The sequence below is a fragment of the Oncorhynchus nerka genome, linkage group LG19, assembly GCF_034236695.1.
Source record: "Oncorhynchus nerka isolate Pitt River linkage group LG19, Oner_Uvic_2.0, whole genome shotgun sequence".
Taxonomy (NCBI): Eukaryota; Metazoa; Chordata; class Actinopteri; order Salmoniformes; family Salmonidae; genus Oncorhynchus; species Oncorhynchus nerka.
The window spans coordinates 50,271,340-50,291,041 of record NC_088414.1 but is presented as its reverse complement, the minus strand read 5'-3'; the positions used below and the strand labels follow the sequence as shown (position 1 = coordinate 50,291,041).

Here is a 19,702-nt window from a genome sequence, read left to right as displayed (position 1 = left end):
CCATAATATATCCGTCGGGACAATTCGTTTTTCTCTAGGACCGATTGGAGTAATGGCTACCTCTGTATTTTACGTGAGAATCTCTCTCGGAGCCACCATGTGACCACTTACGCAATGTGGCCTCCTACGGCTATTCTTCAACAGAAATGCGTAAAACTACGTCACAATGCTGTAGACACCTTGGGGAATACGTAGAAAGCTCGTTGATGGTACATTCATAGCCAAATAGGGAGTCATTGGAACGCAGCGCTTTCAAAAACCTGGTGCACTTCCGGATTGGATTTTCCTCAGGCTTTCGCCTGCAACATCAGTTCTGTTATACTCACAGACAATATCGTTAGTTTTTTATCCAAAGCTGTCAATTATATCCATATTCTAGCATCTTTTCCTGACAAAATATCCCGTTTAAAACGGGAACGTTTTTTTTTCAAAAATGAAAATACTGCCCCCTAACATCAAGAGGTTTTAAGCAGAGGGACTCAGTCTTGTGTGTCTATAATCTACAGGTCCAGAGTAAGATCCTGACCATCGGAGAGAACTACAAGACGGTCCAGGAACTGGTCTCAGACCTGCTGTCTGCCGAGGACCAAAAGAGAGAGGAGGAGAAAGAGAAGCTGACCGAGGAGATGGCTTCTGGTACGGCTGATGGGAGGGAGGGAGGGAGGGAGGGAGGGAGATGCTGACCGAGGAGATGGCTGTGAGTACGGAGGGAGGGAGGGAGGGAGGGGAGATGCTGACCGAGGAGATGGCTTCTGGTACGGAGGGAGGGAGGGAGGGAGGGAGGGGAGATGCTGACCGAGGAGATGGCTTGTGGTACGGAGGGAGGGAGGGAGGAGGGAGGGAGGGAGGGAGGGGAGATGCTGACCGAGGAGATGGCTTGTGGTACGGAGGGAGGGAGGGAGGGAGGGAGGGAGGGGGAGATGCTGACCGAGGAGATGGCTTCTGGTACGGCTGATGGGAGGGAGGGAGGGGAGATGCTGACCGAGGAGATGGCTTGTGGTACGGAGGGAGGGAGGGAGGGAGGGGAGATGCTGACCGAGGAGATGGCTTCTGGTACGGCTGATGGGAGGGAGGGAGGGAGATGCTGACCGAGGAGATGGCTTGTGGTACGGAGGGAGGGAGGGAGGGAGGGGAGATGCTGACCGAGGAGATGGCTTGTGGTACGGAGGGAGGGGAGATGCTGACCGAGGAGATGGCTTGTGGTACGGAGGGAGGGAGATGCTGACCGAGGAGATGGCTTGGGAGGGAGGGAGGGAGGGAGGGGAGATGCTGACCGAGGAGATGGCTTGTGGTACGGAGGGAGGGAGGGAGGGAGGGGAGATGCTGACCGAGGAGATGGCTTGTGGTACGGAGGGAGGGGAGATGCTGACCGAGGAGATGGCTTGTGGTACGGAGGGAGGGGAGGGAGGGAGGGAGGGGAGATGCTGACCGAGGAGATGGCGTGTGGTACGGAGGGAGGGAGGGAGGGAGGGAGGGGAGATGCTGACCGAGGAGATGGCTTGGGAGGGAGGGAGGGGAGATGCTGACCGAGGAGATGGCTTGGGAGGGAGGGAGGGGAGATGCTGACCGAGGAGATGGCTTGGGAGGGAGGGAGGGGAGATGCTGACCGAGGAGATGGCTTGGGAGGGAGGGAGGGGAGATGCTGACCGAGGAGATGGCTTCTGGTACAGCAGACGTCTGTTTCTAGGGTTCAAATCAAATTGTATTTGTCATATGCTTACACAGCGGGTGGATACCAAGAGCTGAATAAATACACAACGAGTAACGATAACTTGGCTCTATATACACACGGAGTAGCAAGTCAACGTGCAGGGGTATGAGGTATGTACAGTACCGTTCAAAAGTTTGGTGTCACTTAGAAGTTTCCCTGTTTTTGGAAGAAAAGCTTTTTTTGTCCATTAAAATAACATCAATTTGGTCAGAAATACAGTGTAGACATTGTTAATGTTGTAAATGACTATTGTAGCTGGAAAACGTCTGATTTCTAATGGAATATCTACATAGGAGTACACAGGCCCATTATCAGCAACCATCACTCCTGTGTTCCAATGGAATATCTATCAGCAACCATCAGTGTTCCAAGAATATCTACAGGTGAGGCCCATTATCAGCAACCATCACTCCTGTGTTCCAATGGAATATCTACATAGGTGTACACAGGCCCATTATCAGCAACCATCCCATTGTGTTTCAACGTTGTGTTAGCTAATATAAAGTTTATCATTTTAAAAGGCTAATTGATCATTAGAAAACCCTTTTGCAATTGTGAGCACAGCTGGAAACTGTTGTGCTGATTAAAGAAGCAATAAAACTGGCCTCCTTTAGACTAGTTGAGAATCTGGAGCATCAGCATTTGTGGGTTCGATTACAGGCTCAAAATGGGCAGAAACAAAGACCTTTCTTCTGAAACTCATCAGTCTATTCTTGTTCTGAGAAATGAAGGCTATTCCATGCAAGAAATTGCCAAGAAACTTAGGATCTCGTACAATACTGTGTACTACTCCCTTCACAGAACAGGGAAAACTGGCCCTAACCAGAATAGAAAGAGTGAGAGGCCCCGGTGCACAACTGAGCAAGAGGACAAGTACATTAGAGTGTCTAGTTTGAGAAACAGACGCCTCACAAGTCCTCAACTAGCAGCTTCATTAAATAGGACCCGCAAAACAGGGTTTTCTTTTGCCCATCTTAATCTTTTCTTTTTATTGGCCAGTCTGAGATGTGGCTCTGTCTTGACAACTCTGCCTAGAAGGCCGGCATCCCAGAGTTGCCTCTTCACTGTTGACGTGGAGACTGGTGTTTTGCAGGTACTATTTAATGAAGCTGCCAGTTGAGGACTTGTGAGGCGTCTGTTTCTCAAACTAGACACTAATGTACTTGTCCTCTTGCCCTCCGTTTCCTGTAGTCCACGATCAGCTCCTTTGTCTTGCTGACATTGAGGGAGAAGCTGTTGTCCTCTGGATTGGCCCAGTTAATAAGCTTCTGGTGCCAGACTCCAACTGAATCGAATGCCAACGCTCTCTCCCTCTCCCAACGCTCTCTCCCTCTCCCAACGCTCTCTCCCTCTCCCAACGCTCTCTCCCTCTCCCAACGCGCTCTCTCCCTCTCCCAACGCGCTCTCTCCCTCTCCCAACGCTCTCTCCCTCTCCCAACGCTCTCTCTCCCTCTCCCAACGCTCTCTCTCCCTCTCCCAACGCTCTCTCCCTCTCCCAACGCTCTCTCCCTCTCCCAACGCTCTCTCCCTCTCCCAACGCTCTCTCCCTCTCCCAACGCTCTCTCCCTCTCCCAACGCTCTCTCCCTCTCCCAACGCTCTCTCCCTCTCCCAACGCGCTCTCCCTCTCCCAACGCGCTCTCTCCCTCTCCCAACGCGCTCTCTCCCTCTCCCAACGCGCTCTCTCCCTCTCCCAACGCGCTCTCTCCCTCTCCCAACGCGCTCTCTCCTCTCCCAACGCGCTCTCTCCCTCTCCCAACGCGCTCTTCCCTCTCCCAACGCGCTCTCCCTCTCCCAACGCGCTCTCTTCCTCTCCCAACGCGCTCTCCCCTCTCCCAACGCGCTCTCCCTCTCCCAACGCTCTCTCCCTCTCCCAACGCGCTCTCCTCTCTCTCCCTCTCCCAACGCTCTCTCCCTCTCCCAACGCTCTCTCCCTCTCCCAACGCTCTCTCCCTCTCCCAACGCGCTCTCTCTCCCTCTCCCAACGCTCTCTCCCTCTCCCAACGCGCTCTCCCTCTCCCAACGCGCTCTCTCCCTCTCCCAACGCTCTCTCCCTCTCCCAACGCGCTCTCTCCCTCTCCCAACGCGCTCTCTCCCTCTCCCAACGCGCTCTCTCCCTCTCCCAACGCTCTCTCCCTCTCCCAACGCGCTCTCTCTCCCTCTCCCAACGCTCTCTCCCTCTCCCAACGCCTCCCTCTCCCAACGCTCTCTCCCTCTCCCAACGCTCTCTCCCTCTCCCAACGCTCTCTCCCTCTCCCAACGCTCTCTCCCTCTCCCAACGCTCTCTCCTCTCCCAACTCTCCCTCTCCCAACGCTCCCTCTCCCAACGCTCTCTCCCTCTCCCAACGCTCTCTCCCTCTCCCAACGCTCTCTCCCTCTCCCAACGCTCTCTCCCTCTCCCAACGCTCTCTCCCTCTCCCAACGCGCTCTCCCTCTCCCAACGCGCTCTCTCCCTCTCCCAACGCTCTCTCCCTCTCCCAACGCGCTCTCTCCCTCTCCCAACGCGCTCTCTCCCTCTCCCAACGCTTCCTCTCCCAACGCTCTCTCCCTCTCCCAACGCCTCTCCCTCTCCCAACGCTCTCTCCCTCTCCCAACGCGCTCTCTCCCTCTCCCAACGCTCTCCCTCTCCCAACGCTCTCTCCCTCTCCCAACGCTCTCTCTCCCTCTCCCAACGCTCTCTCCTCTCCCAACGCGCTCTTCCCTCTCCCAACGCGCTCTCTCCCTCTCCTAACGCTCTCTCCCTCTCCCAACGCTCTCCCTCTCCCAACGCTCTCTCCCTCTCCTAACGCTCTCTCCCTCTCCCAACGCTCTTCCCTCTCCTAACGCTCTCTCCCTCTCCCTCTCCCAACGCGCTCTCTCCCTCTCCCAACGCTCTCTCCCTCTCCCAACGCTCTCTCCCTCTCCCAACGCTCTCTCTCCTCTCCCAACGCTCTCTCTCCCTCTCCCAACGCGCTCTCTCCCTCTCCCAACGCTCTCTCTCCCTCTCCCAACGCGCTCCTCTCCCTCTCCCAACGCGCCTCTCCCTCTCCCAACGCGCTCTCCTCTCTCCCAACGCTCTCTCCCTCTCCCAACGCTCTCTCCCTCTCCCAACGCGCTCTCCCTCTCCCAACGCGCTCTCTCCCTCTCCCAACGCTCTCTCCCTCTCCCAACGCGCTCTCCCTCTCCCAACGCTCTCTCTCCCTCTCCCAACGCGCTCTCTCCCTCTCCCAACGCTCTCTCTCCCTCTCCCAACGCTCTCTCTCCCTCTCCCAACGCTCTCTCTCCCTCTCCCAACGCTCTCTCTCCCTCTCCCAACGCTCTCTCTCCCTCTCCCAACGCGCTCTCTCCCTCTCCCAACGCTCTCTCTCCCTCTCCCAACGCGCTCTCTCCCTCTCCCAACGCGCTCTCTCCCTCTCCCAACGCTCTCTCTCCCTCTCCCAATGCGCTCTCCCCTGTCTCTCCTCTCTCCAGATGGTAATTCGTTCTTGAAGAGACACCAGGCAGCGTTGGTCCTGCGCCTGAAGAGTGTTGAGTCTGTCCTGGAGCACCTCCGAGAGCAGAATGTCATCAGTACGTCTATACTACTAATATATTACTACAGTACTAATGAATATTATATTATTATTTATGTTGTGAAGAGTGTTGAGTCTGTCTTGAACCTCCTCAGGGAACAGAACTTCATCAGTATGTTACTAATACATGGTATATACTACAAGCTGCTACTACTACAATATTAATGTTTAGTCGGTCCTGGAGCGCCCATCAGTATATCTTTATACTATTACAAATATACTACTAGCTACTACTACAGTACTATATTGATGTTATGATACCTCTACAGTAGGTGAGGAATACAGTGGTCTACAGGGCCAGTCCTCTCAGCAGCAGACAGCCAGACTGATAGACTTGGTGCTGACCTCTGACCCCTGTCTCTTCAGGTGGAGAGGAATACAGTGGTCTCCAGGGCCAGTCCTCCCAGCAGCCGACCTCTAACCCCCTGTCTCTTCAGGTGGAGAGGAAGACAGTGGTCTCCAGGGCCAGTCCTCTCAGTAGCAGACAGTCAAACTGATAGACTTGGTGCTAACCTCTGACCCCTGTCTCTTCAGGTGGAGAGGAATACAGTGGTCTCCAGGGCCAGTCCTCCCAGCAGCAGACAGCCAGACTGATAGACTTGGTCTTGACTAAAGGGAACGCAGCAGCTGAGGTCTTCAGAAACTGGATCCAGAAGAACGATGTCTACCTGCTCAGAGACCTTATGGGTAAACCTTACTTCTGACCTTTCAACTCTTACCCCTTACCTCACACCCTAACTTCTTTTCCCCTTACCCTAACCTGCTAGAGACTTTGCCTTGAACATCCCTCACTGTGGCTCGCCCTAGTCCCCTAACTCCTAGTCCCTTTACTTCCTAGATCCCTAACTCCTAGTCCCTTTACTTCCTAGCTCCCTAACTCCTAGTCCCTTTACTTCCTAGCTCCCTAACTCCTAGTCCCTTTACTTCCTAGCTCCCTAACTCCTAGTCCCTTTACTTCCTAGCTCCCTAACTCCTAGTCCCTTTACTTCCTAGCTCCCTAACTCCTAGTCCCTTTACTTCCTAGCTCCCTAACTTCTAGTCCCTTTACTCCCTAGCTCTCTTCTGCTCCTAATCCTCAATTTCCTAAGACCCCTAGCTCCCTAACCCCTAGTCCCTTCTGCTCTCTCTGGAAACCTCAGCTCCTTCACCCCTAGTTTTGGAATCCTCAGCTCCTTCACCCCTTGTCATGGGGTGTGCAGCTCCAGCCTTCCAGGTTTAGGAAGGATGGTGGGATGTGTTGTATCGTTCTGAGCTTGTCTGTGGGAATGATTGGTGGGTAGATCAGGGGTCAGGCACACAACTGATCTAGATCAGCCTACTAAACCATCAGATTGACCCATCCTTGTATAGAAAGGTTATTTTACAGCTCAGGGCCATGCTGAGCCTGAGTTATAAAGTATCGTACAGTTAGTCCCACTTCACCCAGCTCAGTCCAGTTAGTCCCACTTCACCCAGTTCAGTCTAGTTAGTCCCACTTCACCCAGCTCAGTCTAGTTAGTCCCACTTCACCCAGCTCAGTCTAGTTAGTCCCACTTCACCCAGCTCAGTCTAGTTAGTCCCACTTCACTCAGTTCAGTCTAGTTAGTCCCACTTCACCCAGCTCAGTTCAGTTCAGTTAGTCCCACTTCACCCAGCTCAGTTCAGTCTAGTTAGTCCCACTTCACTCAGTCCAGTTAGTCCCACTTCACCCAGCTCAGTTCAGTTAGTCCCACTTCACTCAGTTCAGTCTAGTTAGTCCCACTTCACTCAGTTCAGTCCAGTTAGTCCCACTTCACCCAGTCCAGTTAGTCCCACTTCACTCAGTTCAGTCTAGTTAGTCCCACTTCACTCAGTTCAGTCCAGTTAGTCCCACTTCATCCAGCTCAGTTCAGTTCAGTTAGTCCCACTTCACCCAACTCAGTTCAGTTCAGTTAGTCCCACTTCACCCAGCTCAGTCCAGATAGTCCCACTTCACTCAGTTCAGTCTAGTTAGTCCCACTTCACTCAGTTCAGTCTAGTTAGTCCCACTTCACCCAGTTCAGTTAGTCCCACTTCACCCAGCTCAGTTCAGTTAGTCCCACTTCACTCAGTCCAGTTAGTCCCACTTCACCCAGCTCAGTTCAGTTAGTCCCACTTCACCCAGTTCAGTTAGTCCCACTTCACCCAGCTCAGTTCAGTTAGTCCCACTTCACTCAGTCCAGTTAGTCCCACTTCACTCAGTTCAGTTAGTCCCACTTCACCCAGTTCAGTTCAGTTAGTCCCACTTCACTCAGTCCAGTTAGTCCCACTTCACTCAGTCCAGTTAGTCCCACTTCACTCAGTTCAGTTAGTCCCACTTCACCCAGTTCAGTTCAGTTAGTCCCACTTCACTCAGTCCAGTTAGTCCCACTTCACTCAGTCCAGTTAGTCCCACTTCACTCAGTTCAGTTAGTCCCACTTCACCCAGTTCAGTTAGTCCCACTTCACCCAGCTCAGTTCAGTTAGTCCCACTTCACCCAGTTCAGTTCAGTTAGTCCCACTTCACTCAGTTCAGTTAGTCCCACTTCACCAGTTCAGCTCAGTAGTCCCACTCAGTTAGTCCCACTTCAGTTCAGTTAGTCCCACTTCACCCAGTTCAGTCCAGTTAGTCCCACTTCACCCAGTTAGCTCAGTCCAGTTAGTCCCACTTCACCCAGCTCAGTCCAGTTAGTCCCACCCAGTTCAGTCAGTTAGTCCCCCAGCTCAGTCCAGTTAGTTAGTCCCACTTCACCCAGTTCAGTCCAGTTAGTCCCACTTCACCCAGCTCAGTTCAGTTAGTCCCACTTCACCCAGCTCAGTTCAGTTAGTCCCACTTCACCCAGTTCAGTCCAGTTAGTCCCACTTCACCCAGCTCAGTTCAGTTAGTCCCACTTCACTCAGTTCAGTCCAGTTAGTCCCACTTCACCCAGTTCAGTCCAGTTAGTCCCACTTCACCCAGTTCAGTCCAGTTAGTCCCACTTCACTCAGTTCAGTCTAGTTAGTCCCACTTCACTCAGTTCAGTCTAGTTAGTCCCACTTCACTCAGTTCAGTCTAGTTAGTCCCACTTCACCCAGCTCAGTCCAGTTAGTCCCACTTCACCCAGCTCAGTCCAGTTAGTCCCACTTCACCCAGTTCAGTTCAGTTAGTCCCACTTCACCCAGCTCAGTCCAGTTAGTCCCACTTCACCCAGCTCAGTCCAGTTAGTCCCACTTCACAGTCCAGTCCCACTCAGTCAGTTCAGTTAGTCCCACTTCACTCAGTTCAGTCCAGTTAGTCCCACTTCACAGCCCAGTCCAGTTAGTCCCACTTCACCCAGTCCAGTTAGTCCCACTTCACCCAGTTCAGTTCAGTTAGTCCCACTTCACCCAGCTCAGTTCAGTTCAGTTAGTCCCACTTCACCCAGCTCAGTTCAGTTAGTCCCACTTCACAGTTCCAGTTAGTCCCACTTCACCCAGCTCAGTTCAGTTAGTCCCACTTCACCCAGCTCAGTTCAGTTAGTCCCACTTCACTCAGTCCAGTTAGTCCCACTTCACCCAGTCCAGTTAGTCCCACTTCACCCAGTTCAGTTAGTCCCACTTCACCCAGTTCAGTTCAGTTAGTCCCACTTCACCCAGCTCAGTTCAGTTAGTCCCACTTCACCCAGCTCAGTTCAGTTAGTCCCACTTCACCCAGCTCAGTTCAGTTAGTCCCACTTCACCCAGTTCAGTCCAGTTAGTCCCACTTCACCCAGTTCAGTCCAGTTAGTCCCACTTCACTCCAGTTAGTCAGCTTCACCCAGTCCAGTTAGTCCCACTTCACCCAGTTAGTCCCACTTCAGCTCAGTTCAGTTAGTCCCACTTCACCCAGCTCAGTCCAGTAGTCAGTCACCCAGCTCAGTCCAGTTAGTCCCACTTCACCCAGTCCCACTTCACCCAGCTCAGTCCAGTTAGTCCCACTTCACCCAGTTCAGCTCAGTCCAGTTAGTCCCACTTCACCCAGCTCAGTCCAGTTAGTCCCACTTCACCCAGCTCAGCTCAGTCCAGTTAGTCCCACTTCACCCAGTTCAGTCCAGTTAGTCCCACTTCACCCAGTTCAGTCCAGTTAGTCCCACTTCACCCAGCTCAGTCCAGTTAGTCCCACTTCACCCAGCTCAGTTCAGTTAGTCCCACTTCACCCAGCTCAGTCCAGTTAGTCCCACTTCACCCAGCTCAGTCCAGTTAGTCCCACTTCACTCAGTCCAGTTAGTCCCACTTCACCCAGCTCAGTCCAGTTAGTCCCACTTCACCCAGCTCAGTCCAGTTAGTCCCACTTCACCCAGCCAGTCCAGTTAGTCCCACTTCACCCAGCTCAGTCCAGTTAGTCCCACTTCACCCAGCTCAGCTCAGTCCAGTTAGTCCCAGTTCAGTCCAGTTAGTCCCACTTCACCCAGCTCAGTCTCAGTTAGTCCCACTTCACCCAGCTCAGTCCAGTTAGTCCCACTTCACCCAGCTCAGTCCAGATAGTCCCACTTCACCCAGTCCAGATAGTCCCACTTCACCCAGCTCAGTCCAGTTAGTCCCACTTCACCCAGCTCAGCTCAGTCCAGTTAGTCCCACTTCACCCAGCTCAGTCCAGTTAGTCCCACTTCACCCAGCTCAGTCCAGTTAGTCCCACTTCACCCAGCTCAGTCCAGTTAGTCCCACTTCACCCAGCTCAGTCCAGTTAGTCCCACTTCACCCAGCTCAGTCCAGATAGTCCCACTTCACCCAGCTCAGTCCAGATAGTCCCACTTCACCCAGCTCAGCTCAGTCCAGTTAGTCCCACTTCACCCAGCTCAGTTCAGTTCAGTTAGTCCCAGTTCACCCAGCCACAGTCCAGTCCCACTTCACCCAGCTCAGTCCAGTTTAATTTCAAACTTATGTTTAATTCTTGTTCTCACCCAGCTGACACTTCACCCAGCTCAGTTCCAGTTAGTCCCAGCCCAGCTCAAATCCAGTTAGTCCCATCACCAAGTCAAGATCTCACCCAGGTAGTCCCATCACCCAGCTCAGCTCAGTCCAGATAGTCCCACTTCACCCACTTTCCACATAGTCCCACTTCACCCAGCTCAGTCCAGAGTCCCACTTCACCCAGCTGCCAGCTATAGACACACACAGTCCAGTTAGTCCCACTTCACCCACAGTCCTGGCAAATAGACACACATGACACTCAGCCCAGCTATAGACACACACCAAGTCTGCCTGGCTATATACACACACACACTTTCACACACACACTGCCTGGCTATAGACACACACACACTGCCTAGCTATAGACACACACACACTTTCACACACACACTGCCTGGCTATAGACACACATACACTGCCTAGCTATAGACACACACACGCTGCCTGGCTATATACACACACACACTTTCACACACACACTGCCTAGCTATAGACACACACACACTGCCTAGCTATAGACACACACACACTGCCTGGCTATATACACACACACTTTACACACACACTGCCTAGCTATAGACACACACACACTATATACCTGGCTATATACACACACACATAGACTGGCTATAGACACACACACACTGCCTGGCTATATACACACACTTTCACACACACACTGCCTAGCTATAGACACACACACACTGCCTAGCTATAGACACACACACACTGCCTGGCTATATACACACACACACTTTCACACACACACTGCCTAGCTATAGACACACACACACTGCCTGGCTATATACACACACACTTTCACACACACACTGCCTAGCTATAGACACACACACACTGCCTGGCTATAGACACACACACACTGCCTGGCTATATACACACACACTTTCACACACACACTGCCTAGCTATAGACACACACACACTGCCTAGCTATAGACACACACACACTGCCTGGCTATATACACACACACACTTTCACACACACACTGCCTAGCTATAGACACACACACACTGCCTGGCTATATACACACACACTTTCACACACACACTGCCTAGCTATAGACACACACACACTGCCTGGCTATATACACACACACTTTCACACACACACTGCCTAGCTATAGACACACACACACTGCCTGGCTATATACACACACACTTTCACACACACACTGCCTAGCTATAGACACACACACACTGCCTGGCTATATACACACACACTTTCACACACACACTGCCTAGCTATAGACACACACACTGCCTGGCTATAGACACACACACACACACACAAACACACACACACTGCCTGGCTATAGACACACACACACTGCCTGGCTATAGACACACACACACACTGCCTAGCTATAGACACACACACACTGCCTAGCTATAGACACACACACACTGCCTGGCTATAGACACACACACACACACTGCCTAGCTATAGACACACACACACTGCCTAGCTATAGACACACACACACTGCCTAGCTATAGACACACACACACTGCCTAGCTATAGACACACACACACTGCCTGGCTATATACACACACACTTTCACACACACACTGCCTAGCTATAGACACACACACACTGCCTGGCTATAGACACACACACACTGCCTGGCTATATACACACACACTTTCACACACACACTGCCTAGCTATAGACACACACACACTGCCTGGCTATATACACACACACACAGCTTCACACACACACTGCCTAGCTATAGACACACACACACTGCCTGGCTATAGACACACACACACTGCCTGGCTATATACACACACACTTTCACACACACACTGCCTAGCTATAGACACACACACACTGCCTAGCTATAGACACACACACACTGCCTGGCTATATACACACACACACTTTCACACACACACTGCCTAGCTATAGACACACACACACTGCCTGGCTATATACACACACACTTTCACACACACACTGCCTAGCTATAGACACACACACACTGCCTGGCTATAGACACACACACACTGCCTGGCTATATACACACACACTTTCACACACACACACTGCCTAGCTATAGACACACACACACTGCCTAGCTATAGACACACACACACTGCCTGGCTATATACACACACACACTTTCACACACACACTGCCTAGCTATAGACACACACACACTGCCTGGCTATATACACACACACTTTCACACACACACTGCCTAGCTATAGACACACACACACTGCCTGGCTATATACACACACACTTTCACACACACACTGCCTAGCTATAGACACACACACACTGCCTGGCTGGCTATACACACACACTTTCACACACACACTGCCTAGCTATAGACACACACACACTGCCTGGACATATACACACACACACTTTCACACACACACTGCCTAGCTATAGACACACACACACTGCCTGGCTATAGACACACACACACTGCCAGCACAAGACACACACACACTGCCTGGCTATAGACACACACACACTGCCTGGCTATAGACACACACACACACACTGCCTAGCTATAGACACACACACACTGCCTAGCTATAGACACACACACACTGCCTAGCTATAGACACACACACACTGCCTAGCTATAGACACACACACTGCCTGGCACATACACTTTCACACACACACTGCCTAGCTATAGACACACACACACTGCCTAGCTATAGACACACACACACTGCCTGGCTATATACACACACACTTTCACACACACACTGCCTAGCTATAGACACACACACACTGCCTAGCTATAGACACACACACACTGCCTGGCTATATACACACACACTTTCACACACACACTGCCTAGCTATAGACACACACACACTGCCTGGCTATATACACACACACTTTCACACACACACTGCCTAGCTATAGACACACACACACTGCCTGGCTATATACACACACACTTTCACACACACACTGCCTAGCTATAGACACACACACACTGCCTAGCTATAGACACACACACACTGCCTGGCTATATACACACACACACTGCCTTTCACACACACACTGCCTAGCTATAGACACACACACACTGCCTGGCTATATACACACACACACTTTCACACACACACTGCCTAGCTATAGACACACACACACTGCCTGGCTATAGACACACACACACTGCCTGGCTATATACACACACACACACACACACACTGCCTAGCTATAGACACACACACACTGCCTAGCTATAGACACACACACACTGCCTGGCTATATACACACACACACACTTTCACACACACACTGCCTAGACACACACAGCTATAGACACACACACACTGCCTGGCTATATACACACACACACTTTCACACACACACTGCCTAGCTATAGACACACACACACTGCCTGGCTATATACACACACACTTTCACACACACACTGCCTAGCTATAGACACACACACACTGCCTGGCTATATACACACACACTTTCACACACACACTGCCTAGCTATAGACACACACACACTGCCTGGCTATATACACACACACTTTCACACACACACTGCCTAGCTATAGACACACACACTGCCTGGCTATAGACACACACACACACACACACAAACACACACACACTGGCTGGCTATAGACACACACACACTGCCTGGCTATAGACACACACACACTGCCTAGCTATAGACACACACACACTGCCTAGCTATAGACACACACACACTGCCTAGCTATAGACACACACACACACACTGCCTAGCTATAGACACACACACACTGCCTAGCTATAGACACACACACACTGCCTAGCTATAGACACACACACACACACTGCCTGGCTATAGACACACACACACTGCCTGGCTATAGACACACACACACTGCCTATATATAGACACACACACACTGCCTAGATATAGACACACACACACACACACTGCCTGGCTATAGACACACACACACTGCCTGGCTATAGACACACACACACTGCCTGGCTATATACACACACACACTGCCTGGCTATAGACACACACACACACACACACACTGCCTGGCTATAGACACACACACACTGCCTGGCTATAGACACACACACACTGCCTGGCTATAGACACACACACACTGCCTAGCTATAGACACACACACACTGCCTAGCTATAGACACACACACACACACACACTGCCTGGCTATAGACACACACACACTGCCTGGCTATAGACACACACACACTGCCTGGCTATAGACACACACACACTGCCTGGCTATAGACACACACACACTGCCTAGCTATAGACACACACACACTGCCTGGCTATAGACACACACACACTGCCTGGCTATAGACACACACACACTGCCTGGCTATAGACACACACACACTGCCTGGCTATAGACACACACACACACACACACACACACACTGCCTGGATATAGACACACACACACTGCCTGGCTATAGACACACACACACTGCCTAGCTATAGACACACACACACTGCCTAGCTATAGACACACACACACTGCCTGGCTATAGACACACACACACTGCCTAGCTATAGACACACACACACTGCCTAGCTATAGACACACACACACGCACTGCCTGGCTATAGACACACACACACTGCCTGGCTATAGACACACACACACTGCCTGGCTATAGACACACACACACTGCCTGGCTATAGACACACACACACTGCCTAGCTATAGACACACACACACTGCCTGGCTATAGACACACACACACTGCCTGGCTATAGACACACACACACTGCCTGGCTATAGACACACACACACTGCCTGGCTATAGACACACACACACTGCCTGGCTATAGACACACACACACTGCCTGGCTATAGACACACACACACTGCCTGGCTATAGACACACACACACACACTGCCTGGCTATAGACACACACACACACTGCCTGGCTATAGACACACACACACACACTGCCTGGCTATAGACACACACACACACACACTGCCTAGCTATAGACACACACACACTGCCTAGCTATAGACACACACACACACACACACACACACACACACACACACTGCCTGGCTATAGACACACACACACACACTGCCTAGCTATAGACACACACACACACACACACTGCCTGGCTATAGACACACACACACTGCCTAGCTATAGACACACACACACACACACTGCCTGGCTATAGACACACACACACTGCCTGGCTATAGACACACACACACACACTGCCTGGCTATAGACACACACACACACACTGCCTGGCTATAGACACACACACACACACTGCCTGGCTATAGACACACACACACACACACACTGCCTAGCTATAGACACACACACACTGCCTAGCTATAGACACACACACACTGCCTAGCTATAGACACACACACACTGCCTAGCTATAGACACACACACACTGCCTGGCTATAGACACACACACACTGCCTAGCTATAGACACACACACACTGCTATAGACACACCACAGCTATAGACACACACACACTGCCTAGCTATAGACACACACACACTGCCTAGCTATAGACACACACACACTGCCTGGCTATAGACACACACACACACACTGCCTAGCTATAGACACACACACACACACTGCCTAGCTATAGACACACACACACACTGCCTAGCTATAGACACACACACACACTGCCTAGCTATAGACACACACACACACACTGCCTAGCTATAGACACACACACACACTGCCTAGCTATAGACACACACACACACTGCCTGGCTATAGACACACACACACACACTGCCTAGCTATAGACACACACACACACACTGCCTAGATATAGACACACACACACACACTGCCTAGCTATAGACACACACACACTGCCTAGCTATAGACACACACACACTGCCTGGCTATAGACACACACACACTGCCTAGCTATAGACACACACACACTGCCTAGCTATAGACACACACACACTGCCTAGCTATAGACACACACACACTGCCTGGCTATAGACACACACACACACACTGCCTAGCTATAGACACACTGCCTAGCTATAGACACACACACACTGCCTGGCTATAGACACACACACACACACTGCCTAGCTATAGACACACACACACTGCCTGGCTATAGACACACACACACTGCCTAGCTATAGACACACACACACTGCCTAGCTATAGACACACACACACTGCCTGGCTATAGACACACACACACTGCCTGGCTATAGACACACACACACACACACACTGCCTGGCTATAGACACACACACACACACACACTGCCTGGCTATAGACACACACACACACACTGCCTGGCTATAGACACACACACACTGCCTAGCTATAGACACACACACACTGCCTGGCTATAGACACACACACACACACACTGCCTAGCTATAGACACACTGCCTAGCTATAGACACACACACTGCCTGGCTATAGACACACACACACACTGCCTAGCTATAGACACACACACACACACACTGCCTGGCTATAGACACACACACACACACACTGCCTGGCTATAGACACACACACACACACTGCCTGGCTATAGACACACACACACACACACACACACACACACACTGCCTGGCTATAGACACACACACACACACACTGCCTGGCTATAGACACACACACACACTGCCTGGCTATAGACATTTACATTTACATTTAAGTCATTTAGCAGACGCTCTTATCCAGAGCGACTTACAAATTGGACACACACACACACACACTGCCTGGCTATAGACACACACACACTGCCTGGCCTGGCTATACACACACACACACACACACACACACACCTCTACATACAGGGCTTTTTTTCTGCTTGTAGCTTTGGCTTAGAGACCTGCTGGCCTGTGGAAGGAGGCCTTGGAACTGGGATGGATGGGCGGGGTCAGAAGTGTCATCCTATGGGAGGGGTTTAATCTCCTGAGAGCTGCTATTGGCTGTCAGCGGTGATTGAGTGGGTGGTTCTGAGGCCTCATCACCTCGCACTAGTAAGAGAGAGGTGTGTGCGTTACCACGTGTCAGTCTGTGTTTGTGTGGGTTTGTCTCCGTCCGTTTGCTCATCACACGCGACATGTCAGACACCACTGGCCCGATTTCTGATGAAACTCCGGTGAGAGATGCGTTTGCCATAGAGATCTGTCATTTGGACAATTACACTGATTTTCCAGATGGTGGCGCTAATAACCATCAGTTGAAAATGCTAACTTTGAAAGGGGACGCCCCTAACCCCGTTTGATCCAAAGTCGTGAAATTCAGCACATAGGACCCTCTCTTCACAAGGAACACATTTTCCTCGGGTCCACCAAGATGGATTTAACAGAAGTTAGAATTTAGTGAAATAAAAATGACAACACTACTCATCTGGCACCGAATTAATGATCTGCGGCATCTATGGACAATGGTCTCTCAACGCAATACTTTCCAGACCTAGTACCTAAAACGACTTGGCCTTTATTGACCAATATGTATTCACGTGGGCAGGCATATAAATCGGTCAACGATATTCGTATTGTAACTAAATTTGGTACACATGCTGCAACCACTGTCAAGACTCAACATGTGTGAGGACATCGACCACACGGTGGCGCTATAATAGCCACATATTTATCTCTTTATATTCAGTCTATTCACAAAGTATTCAGACCCCTTGACCTTTTTCCACATTTTGTTACGTTACAGCCTTATTCTACAATGGATTAAATTGTTTGTTTTTTAAACTTCCATCTACACAAAATACCCCATTATGACATCACAATACCCCACAATGACATCATAATATCCCATAATGACGAAGCAAAAACAGGTAGGTTCACCTCTGATGGCCCCAAGGGGGAGCACTGCATCACTGATGGCCCCAAGGGGGAGCGCTGCATCACTGATGGCCCCAAGGGGGAGCGCTGCATCACTGATGGCCCCAAGGGGAGCACTGCATCACTGATGGCCCCAAGGGGAGCACTGCATCACTGATGGCCCCAAGGGGAGCGCTGCATCACTGATGGCCCCAAGCATCACTGATGGCCCCAAGGGGAGCGCTGCATCACTGATGGCCCCAAGGGGAGCGCTGCATCACTGATGGCCCCAAGGGGAGCGCACAGCATCACTGATGGATGGCCCCAAGGGGAGCGCTGCATCACTGATGGCCCCCATCACTGATGGCCCCAAGGGGAGCGCTGCATCACTGATGGCCCCAAGGGGAGCGCTGCATCACTGATGGCCCCAAGGGGAGCGCTGCATCACTGATGGCCCCAAGGGGAGCGCTGCATCACTGATGGCCCCAAGGGGAGCGCTGCATCACTGATGGCCCCAAGGGGAGCACTGCATCACTGATGGCCCCAAGGGGAGCGCTGCATCACTGATGGCCCCAAGGGGGAGCGCTGCATCACTGATGGCCCCAAGGGGAGCACTGCATCACTGATGGCCCCAAGGGGGAGCGCTGCATCATTAAAATCCCTAAGCAAGCAAGGTGGAAAACTCTGCCGTTTTGCCTTTGAGCAAGGCAGTTAGTCAACAACAACTGTTCCCTGGGCGCCGATGACGTTGATTATGGCCCCCTGCACCTCTGATTCAGGAAGACACATTTCAGTTGAACTGCTGAGGCATTCTCTTTCCCTTCCTGTTTATTGTTGTTTTTCACTTTGCATCTCTATTCTTCCCCCTCCTCCTCTTCCCCTCCCTCCTCTCCCCCTCCAGACCTGCCGATGGAGGAGCAGCTACGGCGCCTGCAGGAGGAGCGGACCTGCAAGGTGTGTATGGACAAGGAGGTGAACATTGTCTTCATCCCGTGTGGTCACCTGGTGGTCTGTAAGGAGTGTGCTCCCTCTCTGAGGAAATGTCCCATCTGCAGAGGACTGGTCAAGGGCACCGTCCGAACCTTCCTCTCCTAGAAGACCGAAGAGGAACCAGGCTTGATGTTAGGCGCTGGTAGATCTGTGAAATAAAATAAATATATCTCAAATAAATCAAGTGTTATTCTTCTCAGGATGTAATTAGAACCATTTTCTTCAACGTTTCATTCAACTCAAACTCTACATTCTCAGTCAGGATAACAGCCCACTGTAGAAACCAAACAGCATTCTCAGTCAGGATAACAGCCCACTGTAGAAACCAAACAACATTCTCAGTCAGGATAACAGCCCACTGTAGAAACCAAACAACATTCTCAGTCAGGATAACAGCCCACTGTAGAAACCAAACAGCATTCTCAGTCAGGATAACAGCCCACTGTAGAAACCAAACAGCATTCTCAGTCAGGATAACAGCCCACAGAAACCAAACAGCATTCTCAGTCAACAGCCCACTGTAGAAACCAAACAGCATTCTCAGTCAGGATAACAGCCCACTGTAGAAACCAAACAGCATTCTCAGTCAGGATAACAGCCCACTGTAGAAACCAAACAGCATTCTCAGTCAGGATAACAGCCCACTGTAGAAACCAAACAGCATTCTCAGTCAGGATAAAATCCCACTGTAGAAACCAAACAGCATTCTCAGTCAGGATAACAGCCCACTGTAGA

At 51.2% G+C, this 19,702-nt stretch overlaps 1 protein-coding gene across 1 annotated transcript in view; it reads left to right on the top strand.

Annotated features, from left to right (window-relative positions):
• Window positions 1-19,147, top strand: part of LOC115114943 (baculoviral IAP repeat-containing protein 2-like) — a 60,740-nt gene extending 41,593 nt beyond the window's left edge. The window contains exons 12-15 of the mRNA XM_065005016.1: window positions 507-636; window positions 5,160-5,258; window positions 5,795-5,947; window positions 18,879-19,147. Coding sequence (XP_064861088.1) covers window positions 507-636; window positions 5,160-5,258; window positions 5,795-5,947; window positions 18,879-19,072 — 576 coding nt within the window. The 3' untranslated portion in view covers window positions 19,073-19,147. The remainder of the gene's footprint in view (window positions 1-506; window positions 637-5,159; window positions 5,259-5,794; window positions 5,948-18,878) is intronic.
• Window positions 19,148-19,702: the final 555 nt, after the last annotated feature.